This window comes from Octopus bimaculoides, chromosome 4 (genome assembly GCF_046866305.1).
Source record: "Octopus bimaculoides isolate indiv1 chromosome 4, ASM4686630v1, whole genome shotgun sequence".
NCBI classification, from domain to species: domain Eukaryota; kingdom Metazoa; phylum Mollusca; class Cephalopoda; order Octopoda; family Octopodidae; genus Octopus; species Octopus bimaculoides.
The window spans coordinates 100668398-100681320 of NC_142931.1; the positions used below are offsets into that span (position 1 = coordinate 100668398).

General features: G+C 34.3%; 1 protein-coding gene across 1 annotated transcript; it reads right to left on the minus strand.

Moving 5' to 3' along the window:
- Positions 1-11283: 11283 nt before the first annotated feature.
- LOC106872477 (uncharacterized) lies at positions 11284-12099 on the minus strand. Its single transcript, XM_014919489.1, has one exon. It carries the CDS (start codon positions 12097-12099, stop codon positions 11284-11286), a length of 816 nt encoding a protein of 271 aa, XP_014774975.1.
- Between the last annotated feature and the right edge of the window lie 824 nt (positions 12100-12923).

The following is a 12923-nucleotide window of genomic DNA, read 5'->3' on the forward strand; positions in this document are numbered from 1 at the left end:
ATATTTATTAATCCACTTAAAAATTCTCAAAATATTTCAAACTGTATATATAAAGTATAATGTTTGTATGATGAAAATTAGATGATGCAAAGAAAGTGATTTTACTTAACAGATCTTGGTACAAATTAATACAATATTAAAGAAGAGTATGTTTAATTTTTATCAATTCAGTATTCCTGGATTTCTGGAAATTGGATAAAAGGTTCAGTACTGTATTAAGGTACCCTTCATTTCTAACTAACCACAAGTGTTTGTTTCCATCCTAATATAAATACGACCCTATTCCCTTTTTTACTTAAATATGTCTTGTTATTCTTACTAAACACAAGACTCTATTTCCTTTCTTAACCTAAACACTAGTCTTTGATGTTATTCTTATCTAAACATAATGTTCTGTTTCCTTTCTTAGCTAAAAACAAGATTTTCCGCTGTGGGATTTTCCTTCTCAAGGTTGGAAATTGTAGGAAGAAACAAACGAAGTGAATGTGAAGTTTGGAGTGACAGATGATTTGATAGCAAACTGAGAAAAAAATAACCTCTTTCTTTATGACATTCATTGTTGTTGGATAGCCCTCAACACAACCTTGAATGTTTAAGTCTATGATTGAAGGTATTCCAACTATGGCCATCTTGCCTTTTTAACAGTATGTAGGGCTACACTAGCTAATGCATCTTTTCCTTAAGTCTGTAGTAAGGTGTGATTTGGGAGATATAGCTGCTATATTCAGCAAATTGGTAGAGGATTTCTTGCTAGTAGTGAGGAAGTAAGAAGTGATAGTCATGTAATTCTAAAGATTCTGAAAAGTATTTGTGAAAAGGAAACAGCTTCAAATGGCAATTAAAACTAATTCCCAAAGTTAGTTGAGTAATGACCTGCAGTAACAGAGGTCATGAGGCTTGAAGCTTGCTGCAGAAACAAACAGCACCCCTCAACAGGCTGTCTTAACATTGTCTCAAAAACATTATAGTCCCCTGGGCAAAGTAATGCACTGAGGCCTACAGAATTTTTTTATTGACAGAAAGTCATGGCATACATATATTAACCTTTGACTTGTGAGTCTCCAGGCAACAAATTGGTGTCCCCATGCCCTAAATAGTCATACATTTCCCATGCTCAGGGGATTTTTTTCATGTTTAATGCATTTTTATTCTATTGTGTAAGTGATCTAAGGGTGTGGTCTGTGTACAAACTGTGATGTTGTGTAGTGCACTCATTTGTGCACTTTTTAGTTTATTGTCGTTGTCCTTGCAGGACAAGCATTGTCAATGATGGAACTGATGTATTGTTTGTACGTAGATGTTATGGAGTTGTTGCATGCAACTTCTATTTTTTTTTTAGAACAAGCAAGACACTGGATTTGATGTAGATGTGTGGATGTATGCTGGTGGTGGTGGTGGTGTGGGGTGGGGTGTTACTTGATATCTGTTGTTTTTGCAGCTTGGTTTTTTGGTGATTAGTGTAAGGGTAGTGTAGTTTTGCTGCAGTATCTGTAGAATGGCGAGGGCAATGTGAATAAGATGTCATTTTGATATTAAGTTGTGTGTGTATTTTGTGGAGATATAGCGACTTTGTTTAGATCTGTGGTTCTCATCCACTTTTTGCCTATGGGCCTCTTTGATTCCTATTTTACTTAGGTAGACCCTCATAGCCATTTGATATACATGAAAAAGTCCAACTGTATTTATATAGTTAACTACTATTAGGAATTGTATAAAAAGGTTAAAACATTTCGCGTATTGTAGAAATATAAGGAATTTATTGCCCACAAATTTCAACAACAAAATCTTATATGGAACCTCATTTTTTATTCACCATTTCGTTCATTTTTATAACAATACATTTTAGTAGTTATAGTGTGCTGTGGGTCTACATAAAGATCTGAGACACAAGAAAGAAATCATCTCATATAAAGAATAACATGACTTATACAAAGAATCGAAAATAAAAAGTAAAATTTAATATAAAAGCAAGTACATAAATCAAACAAAACTTGCCATGAGGAGTGGAATATCCAACATTTTGGATTCAATCCTTTGTCAGGGAGCAGAGAAAAAGAGTCGCTACATCACCCTTTTCCTTCTCCTTTCTGCACACTCTCTCTTATAAATTCTGTTTCACATTAGCAGCCCATGTTATTCTGCATCCATTATCAGTTGCAGCCAGTTTTTCAAGCTGAGAGGATGTAAACTCTGTTTGACTTTTTTCTCTTTTTCTTCTCTTTTTCTCTTTTTCTTCTCTTTTTCTCTTTTTCTTCTCTTTTTCTCTGCTCCCTGACAAGGGGTTTAATCAGAAACGTTGGATATTCCACTCCTTACAGCAAGTTCACTGTACCCCTTTCACTTTTTTCTATATTTTTTCAAGATTATCACCTGAATACATATATATATATATATATATATATATATATATGTACAATTGGCTTCCAAGAACCAAATTGAATCACAGAGCATTAATTGACTCTGGACTATAGTAAAAGACACTTGCCCATAGAGCTGTACAGTGGAACTAAACCTGAAACCATGTGGTTGAAAAATGAGCTTCTTAACCACACAGCCATGCCTGCATGCCCCATATATCTAAGTTAACCATATTAAAACCTATGAATATAGAGGATAAGGTAGTCATATGTAAAATATACCAGAAATGAAGTGGGGATGGTCAAAGTTTGAACGTTAGATAAATAACATGTTCTATAAACTAGTTTTTGTTTCTGCATAATTTCAAGTCAGCTCTCTTCATACGATAAAAGCTTTCCAGACATAACTACCCTATCTTATTTTTTATTAACATATCCAAGACTATATCGTTAAATGCATCCTTCCCTTTTTGAAGATGGCAAGGTGTAGCTTGATGAATATTTGGCTGTTATTTCTAGCAAGCAAAACAACCATCTAGATGCTCCCTCACTGGTTTGTCTTGAAGCTTGGGGTTGTAAAATATGGTAGATTGAACTTAACTAATCAGTTAGGTAGTCATCTTCTGGATCACATCTATAATTTTTACATATTTAATGAATTTTTCATGCTAGAACATTTTAAAGGGCAATAAATATGAAGTTATTACATTCATGCATTTCCCAAAGAACCCTATTTATTCAAGTGAAAATGAAAAAATATGATGGCAAGTTGAAATTGAAACTAAATCTTTGACTTCGTGTTTTAAGAGATAGTTTTAGCACCACCACCACCACCATCACCACCACCACCACTGCTATCACCACCACTGCTATCACCACCACCACCACTTCTACCATCACAAATCACAATCACCGCTCCCACCACTGCCACAACCATTACCACCATCACCACAACCACCTTTACTAGCAATAACATTCCCCCACAATAATGGCATACCATACACCATACACCACACACCATGCATTATACAAAGGAATGGAAATTCAGTCCAATACATTGAGAATTTTTAGTTTATTCTTAGATTGGTTGAGATTCCATCATAGATAGGGACATACAGACATATGTGTCTGAATGTCTGCATCATGATATTATTGGTCTGTAGATCCACATTTGATTACAGAGAAATTATAGTGAGAAGAAAATTTAATCATCATCATCATCAACATCATCATTATCATCATCATCATCATCATCACTGTTGTTGTTGCTGGCATCATTGACGTCACCATCATCATCATCATTGTCCTTGTTGTCACCACCACTATTGTCGTTTTTGTCATCACCATCATCATCTTCAACATCATCATTGTCATCATCATTATAGCCACCACCATCATCATCATCATCATCATCATCATCATCATCATTAATCACCATCACATCATTATTTTCATCTACTTCCTCATCATAATTATTATTAAGAAAATTGTTAACATATCAAAAATGCTATGGTCATTATCATCATCATCATCATCATCATCATCATCATCATCACCACTAGCATCATAATGTTTTTATATGATTATTCTCCTACTCAATATCAACATTACCTTCATCTTCATCATCATCATCATCATCATCATCATCATCATCATCATCATCATTATCACCATTATTATAATTAATATTATTGTCATTATCATCATCTTCAATATCATCATAGTTGTCAATTAAAACTAGTATTTTTTTGGGGGGGGGGGTAACTTTGCTTTAACATAAACCTATATGAGTTTGAGTTAAAAGTATGAGCATGTGAGACAATCATAACTTTCTCATTAGTAGCACAGGTAAAATGTATTAACTTCCATGAAACATTATTACTATGTTGCTGAATGACTATTGTTTAAGTATTCATGGTTTCAGAAACACATCAACCGATTCCTTTCTCATGTCCAGTCCATACTTTTCCATCAGATAAGATAGTTATTGTTTAAGATTATCGTTTATTGATTTATAAATATTGATGTGGATTGGTAATGGGAAGGGCATCCACCTGTAGAAAATCTGCCACAAGAAATTCTATTTGACTTTTGCAATCATTGAAATTTGGATGTTTTATGATGTTTAATGATGATGATGTAGAGTAGCCACAGTAAGAATGGTGTAAATAAAGGTTTGAAATTTATTACTTCTGAAGATGGCAAAGGGATTTCTCAACTGAGAAGTAGATTGTGCATGAAATGCAATGTTGCATATTAATGAAAAATGGGCATTAAACTGGCACTCCATCGGTTACAATGGCAAGAGTTGCAGTAGATCTGATCAATGGAACAGCCTGCTTGTAAAATTAATGTTCAAGTTGTTGAGTGCTTCACAGACATGTGTACCCTTAATGTCGTTCTCAGAGACATTCAGTGTAACATAAAATGTGACAAGGCTGGCCCTTCGAAATACAGGTACTACTCATATTTGCCAACTGAGTGGACTGGAACGATGTAAAGTAGAGTGTCTTGCTCAAGGACACAACGTGCATTGCATGCAGAGGATTTGTGAAAACAGGAAAGAAACAAGGTGAGCCCATTCATTTTGAAGTATAAAGTTCAAAGCAAAAATGGTGTAACATAAATGAACTGAGAGAAAAATTGGGTACAAGAGAATCTGATTTTGTATGAAGGAGAGAAGATTCTGTTTGTATGGAGATGGGATAGGTATAGAAATTTTATTGTTTGATGAGAAAAAAGTGCTAAGTAATCCAAGTGAGGAGAAAAAAACTGATGAAAGATGAAGTCTGAGAAAAAAATGGTGAAGAGGACTCTCAGGATGCTTAAATTTATTAAAGAAATCACAAAGGACTACAGCAAATGGTGAAATGTTGTACTGAAATAGATATGCCCAAATCAAGCAATTATATTAAAAAAAAAAAGTGTAAAAATATGATACTGATAAGAATGAATTAAATGATGATACATCTATTTAAGAGAATGATATTCTTGAGGGTGAAGTAAGTAGCATCTTTTGAAGAAATTGGTAATCTTTGACATAACCATATGCATGAACAAATATTTATGGTTAACAAGTTAGCTATTAGTTTCAAATTTTGGCACAAGGCCAGCAAGTTTGGAGGAAGGAATAAGTCAATTGATTACATTGATCCCAGTGCTCAACTGGTACTTCTTTTATCAACCTTAAAAAGACAAAAGGCAAAGCTGACCTCAGTGGAATTTGAACTCAGATCATAAACATAGACAAAATGTTGCTAAGCATTTTTCCCAGAGTGTTAATGATACTGCCAGCCTGGTACCTTAAAAAGTAATATATTGTCATCAAAATAGGGATCAGAAAAAACATATTCGGTCTTAGAGCTGGTCAACAAAGGAATCTATGCGAAGTCCTTCAAGAAGCTAGAGTTAGCAACCAGGTCACTCTAAATTCACACCCTATTACCTTGAAAGAGAATACATCAGACCATGTCATTCTGGGTTTCTTTCATATATGGAAAATGATGGGATGATTACACCTGGAATGACTTTGATCACAGACTTGAGACTAAACAATAACATCATAAGAGGGAACATTCTAGCAAATGAACCAATGAGAAAACGTTTGCATAGTTTTATCTTTTATCTTATATCTTTTACTTGTTTCAGTCATTTGACTGTGGCCATGCTGGGACACTGTCTTGAAGGGTTTTTAGTCGAATAAATGCCCACCAACCCGGCTGGACTTATTTTTAAATCTAGTACTTATTCTATTGATCTCTTTATGCCAAACCACTACATTACAGGAATGTAAACACCAGTTGCCGAGTGGGGGAGGGGCAAACATTGACACAAAAACAAGCACACACACGCACACACACACACACACACATGTATATATACATATATATACATATGTATATGTATATATATATATATATATATATATATATATATATATATATATATATATATATAAAAAGAATAAGATAAAGAGACGAATGGCAAAGGTAGAATTATATTTTATGTATAAAGTCTTTATGCATAGACTTTATACATAAAATATAATTCTACCTTTGCCATTCGTCTCTTTATCTTATTCTTTTTTATATATACACACGCTAATACATGACCCATGTTATATTCCTCACTCATGTTGCAACCACGTCAGGGGCAAAACTAGTCAGTATACAGCACTTACTCGGTATTACCTGGATCTTTAGGGTTTGGTTGACTCCAATACCCTTCATAACCTATATATATATATATATATGTGTGTGTGTGTGTGTGTGTGTGTATATTGGGCTTCTTTTAGTTTCTGTCTACTAAATCTACTCACAAGACTTTGGTCAGCCTGAGGCTATAATAGAAGACTCCTGCCCAAGGTCCTATACAGTTGGGAAGCAAGCTTCTTACCATCCTGCTATGCCTGTGCCTATACTTGTTCGACTTGCTAGAAATAATAGTCCAATCACTCTTAAACCACACCCTACCACTTTAGAAAAAGTGAACAATAATTAACGCAGTTTAGTTTTTGATAAAATGTGTCTGCTAACAAAGACAGCATGGTTATGACCAGAACAGTTTTGATCATATTTCTACTCTCTCAAGATTGACTTTGGGTTAAACAACAACAACAAAGGCAACAATTTAGTAAAAGTAAAATAATTAAAAAAAAAAAGAACAATAAATAAAAGACATACATATTAATATGTTTTATATTCATTATATGTTTGATATGTAAAAAACCTGTAAAGGCCACCAGCTGGCTGCTAATGTGTCGATTCTGCAAGTTAGAATAAAAGACTGTTTGAAATATAGCATTGTTCCGATATTTATGATGTTTGTTGTTAAAGTTTTTACAAGGTTGTCTTTCACTCTGAAACCTATTTTCACCCCCCTAGGAATTTGTTTCACTTCAACAGTAGTCAGAATTCTTGTAGGTTAGTAGTTGAGGAGGTTAAAGCAAGCTAGAGGGCAAAGAATTTGAGAAGAATTATGGGTAATAAAAATATATTTAATAAATAAACAAATAAAGTAGAATTTCTCTCATGTTATTCTATTATGATGAAAACCAAAAGTAACAACAACAACAGTAATAATAATAATAATAATGGTAATAATAACAACAACAATGATGATGATGATATTAATAATAATAATAATGATGAGACAAATGAAAACACAAAATAATAAAATAGCTACATATAAAAAAAAATGCAAATAAAATAAGAGTGGCAGAGAAGGGAGGGTGGGGTGGTGGTGAAGAATCAGAATTTAAAATGAAGAGAAATATGAATGACTAACTTATAAAGTCATGATCAATATTCGTTTTTCACTCCTCATTCATATTTATTTGTTTTTTATTATATTTTATTGTTTCCTTTTTTGTTATTTTTGTTTGTGTTGATTGTATATTTTTATTTTTTTATTTTTTTGATTTCTAAAAAATATTTTATGGTTTTCTTCCTTTCTCAATTTTTTTTCTTTTCTTAAATTTTTATCAATTTTTTTTTCTATTGTTGAATATTTTGGAAGAAAACATTTTTGGTTGAATGAATAAACTGGCAGAAAACCAAAATTTGATCCTATAACATATCATATTATATTATGCATTATATTATATTATATTGTATTATATTATATTATATCATATTATATTATATATCATATTGATATTATTTCAGAGAAAAAGTGGGGAGGAAGGACTGGGTAATACTTTCTCGAAAAAACTGCTCATCCACACTGCTTTTGGCATGAATATCTATTTTGATATAGCTTACAGTAATGGTAAGTAATTGAGAGTTGAGTGCAGATGCTATGAGAAGAATGAAGAGATGACATCAATACACAATAATGAAAGCATGAACACGTCAAACGATGGTACAGGTATCTAGATAAATATATGGGTGGGAGGGGACATAATAGAAAATTATAATAAGGATAACAACAACAGCAATAACAATAATAATCATGATACTAATAATAATCATAATAATTTTGTTATTTATCACAAGGGCAATAGATGATGGAACAATATAAGGTCAAGTATTAATTATACAAACAAGAAAGAAACAATTGGAATATATACATGTGTTTGTGTATATTTATCTAGCTATATATATATATATATATATATATATATATATATATATGTATGTATGTATATGTATGTATCTATGTATGTATACACACCCACTCACACACACACACAACACACGCATATATACAATATTATGATGTATGCATGTACACACACAGATTTTGCTTTTGAATTTCTTTTGCATATAAGTATATTTATGTGTATCTCTCTCTCTCTCTCTCTCTCCCTCTCTCTCTCTCTCTCTCTCTCTATCTATCTATCTATCTATCTCACTATATATATATGCATATGAAACAGTCATATGAATATGAAGTGGAATTGCAAAAATGAAGTTCAGGTTCCAACAGTTCATACAGTATTTACTATTTATCATTTATAAGATGAACATCGGGCACAATAGTTTGACAGAATAACAAACAAGGGACGAGAAAAAGCAGTATTTATCATAGATAGCTCTTTATATTTTTCCAGTCTAGTTGTCATGTCAAACAGCCAGTTGCTGAAACTCCATATGCAGTTGACTGCCTTTAAATTCCTGTTGCTTAGCTGCTCAATGTTTTGGTCTACTTTTGAGAGACTTTACATAGGTTTTGAATTATCACCCTCAACAAACAGGACTGGATCATCTCCTGGTGATGTCCTGAAGTATTTTTTGCAATTTGTAAAGGCTATTTTTTTTCTGACTGTAAACAATTCATGTATTCTCTGGCCAGAGAACATTATTGGTTAATTTCTTCATAATATCATCAGGTCCAGTTGTTTTAGGAAGCAATTTCGCCAAACAAATCGACCCCAGTGGTCAGAGACAAATAAAGACACAATAACGCACTCACATCGATACATGCATGCATGCATGCATGCATACATACATACATACATACATACATACATAATGTTATGACAAGCTTCTTTCAGTTTCCATCTACCAAATCCACTCACATGGCTTTGGTTGGTCTGAGGCTATAGTAGAAGACACCCAAGATGTCATGCTGTGTGACTGAACCCAGAACTGTGCAGTTGGGAAGCAAACTTCTTACTACACAGCCATGCCTGCATATATATATAATATATATATATTTATTTATTTATTTATTTGTGTGTGTTTGTGTGTGTGTGTGTATGTATACATACATACAGGATGTTCAGGCTAAATTTGATAGTCTGTATAAAAGGAAAAGAAAATGTAATATCCCAGCCTAAATTTTTAAAAAAATCAAAAACTATCAACAAGATTATGGCTGAGAAATAACAATTTACTCAAAGAAGCAGCCCTCACCTTCCATCACAGCCTCAACACAGCTTTGGAACTTACCATATCCATTCTTCATTGTGTCCCTAGGGAGATCTTTGAACATTCCTTGACCTTGGCCACCAGCTCAGCTTTGGTGCTGCAGGCAAAACAGTTGGTGTCTTTTTCAACTGCACCCCACACATAGAAATTGGCACTGTCATAGATATTCCCCAATAACCACTTCTGACTCTTTCCAGAAGTAAGGCAATGTGCTGAATTCTTCTGCCACACATATGGTTTTCCAGCAATAATCCTCACCAGCCAGAGATTGACCACAGTTTGCAGCAGCTTCACATAACCATCTGAATTGAGCCTACGGGTCTGTTCATTGGTTGTTGAATGAACTCTACTGTGTGAATACAGTTAGAATGTCTGCTATGTCCCTTCCACAGTCACAGTTTCATAGTCTGCATTGCAGCTATCCATGTCACATCTTACATCATCTACAGTGTTCACAGAACATTAAGTGGCAGTCATGATGTTGGCATTTTGATAAATGGCACAAATCATCATGATACAGCTAAATCTTTTCCAATATTCAGATGTCTTCCAGTCCTCCATGTCAGCTAACTTTTTTTCAACTATACTTTTAATCTTATTTCTCTCCAATGTCATTGATTGTTTCCCAATACACCAAGTTGTTCCTAAACTTTCTGTATATATATATGTATCGTCAACATATCATCATCATCATTTAACATCCATTCACCATATTATATATATGTATGTGTGCGTGTGTTTGTGTGTGTGTGTGTGTGTGTGTGTGTGTGTAAGTGTGTGTATGTATATATATATGTGTTTGTGTGTGTGTGTGTGCATATATATATATATATATATATATATATATATAGACTAACAAATGCACCCGTCTTTTCGATGCTGTAGCCCACAGTTAGAAGTTGCTTCAAGTTGATAAGCATAAAATGTATAATTACCATTTTTGTTAGCAGCTTATGATATGGTGGTATTAAGAAACTTAGGTAATGAATAAAATTTTTTGAATACAAATTTGGCAGTTAGTAATAAATGAAAGTCCATGAAATGAGATCACAATTGCAGTAGGCATTAGGGACCCTATATCCTACTTGAAGCCTTTTGTATCATGTACTTATTTTTCTTGTAATACCTGACACAATTTCATTGAAGCTTTTTTTCAATGAAAGTCATGCATGATAAAGAAAAGCAAACATTTATAATAAACACACAAATAGAATAATGGCACATACAAAAATAAATGTCAGAGCATGCTTATGAGTGAACAGCATGTGTGAAGTAAGAAGTGTCATTGAAGGTAATGTACTGTTAACAGCAATCAGGGAAATGAAGCAAAATATCAATGAAATGCTTACAGGAAGTCTGATTGCTAACGGCATAGATGTGAAGAATGCAGTAGAAGAATAACTACTGTAGGGCTACTTTGTAGACGACATTCTTCATTTTCCCTTCAAGAGCGTAGATGAATAAGTTCTCTGGATGGCCAACTTTGAAACAACCGACATAGAACTGTCCATGTGAAAGCACAATGTTCAAAGGTCCAATCTGACAACTTTCGGTCACTGACTTTCTGCTTTGTTAATTGTCATGGCAAAGCTGAGTTCCAGAGAGAACTGAAGTCTGTGCTTAGAGTAGGGGAAGTCAGCTGGGGTTAGTAGAATTTTCAGAATGAAAATGGTATTGTTTTTGCCATGTCCCATGATAATTTGGGCTTCAATGAAGTGGTCCATCATTTGTTTGACCAAAAGGCAAGTTCCATTGCTTAGTATGGGTGCATTTAGATTGCATAGGATTGCATGGGGAGGGAGTCCTGGAGGATCTTGGGAGTTGAGAAATTCTGTTGGAAAGTGTGTAACCTGATCGACGTCTGTAACGTAGTCAACTGATCTGTAAAAACATTCTTGAGAAGGTAGCCAAGTGAGTAAGCCATAGTTAAGAGTGTTGACAGTCCTGTCATGAAGCCAATCTGGTTTTATGCATTCCACTGTAAGATTTAGGTAAATGGCTGAACATAAGTCATTAGGGCTGGAGACATTGTGGCCAATGGTGGTAGTGTCAATGTATCCGTTGCCGTCGGATGTAATTTGTCCCTTGCTGATTTTAAGGAGCATTTCCAAAAACTGGGTTGTAGGTTGGCCAGTCTGTAGGAGTGATCTCATGTTGATGGTAAGTTGTTTTGATTGGACATGCAACCAAAGGAGGGATTTTTTAAGGTGGGCATTAAGTTTATCAGCGGGTGTTCCTTTGGGTAGAATAGGCAGAATTTGTTGAAAATCTCCTGCAAGAAGAAGAGTCACACCTCCAAGGATGCTGTTGTTTGATCTAAGGTCTCTCGTTGTGGTATGAAGTGCTTGTAGGAAACATTTATTGGCCATAGTTGCTTCATCCCAAACAATGAGTTTGCACTTTTTCAAAATTGTCCCTTCATCCAAGATGCATTATATGGTACTTTGGGTTTTCTTGATGTCCTACATTGAAAGGAGTGGCTGTGTGGTAAGTAGCTTGCTTACCATTCATATGGTTCCAGGTCTAGTCTCACTGCATGGCACCTTGGCAACTGTCTTCTACCAAAACCAACCAAAGCCTTGTGAGTGGATTTGATAGACGGAAACTGAAAGGAGCCTGTTGTATATATATATATGTATATATATATATGTATGATTATTTTTGTGTGTCTATGTTTGTTTCCACCTCCAACACTTGACAACCGATGCTGGTATGTTTGCATCCCCGTTACTTAGTGGTTCGGCAAAAGAGACCAATAGAATAAATACTAGGATTACAAAGAATAAGTCCTGGGGTTGATTTGTTCAACTAATGGTCGTGCTCCAGCATGGCCACAGTCAAATGACTGAAACAAATAAGAGAGTAAAAGAGTAAAGGCAATTTGAAGGTAGAGTGTACTGTTCATGTATATGTCAGCTTGATTGGAATTGAAAAGCTGCTCATTGTCTGCAATGTACTGTTTGAGTTTGTGGATATTGTAGGATGTTTCTCTGAGAATGAGGTGATAAACAAACACACACACATATACACACACATGCATAGACACCTTCCAATGTAAGGAACACAATCAATTTCTGACCGTTACTTCAAAAAGAGTTACGTCCCTTGTCCACAATAGATGTCTTGCCCACAATAGATGCCTTGCCCACAATAGATGACCCTATATTCCCCATTACTCCATATTACTCCATAA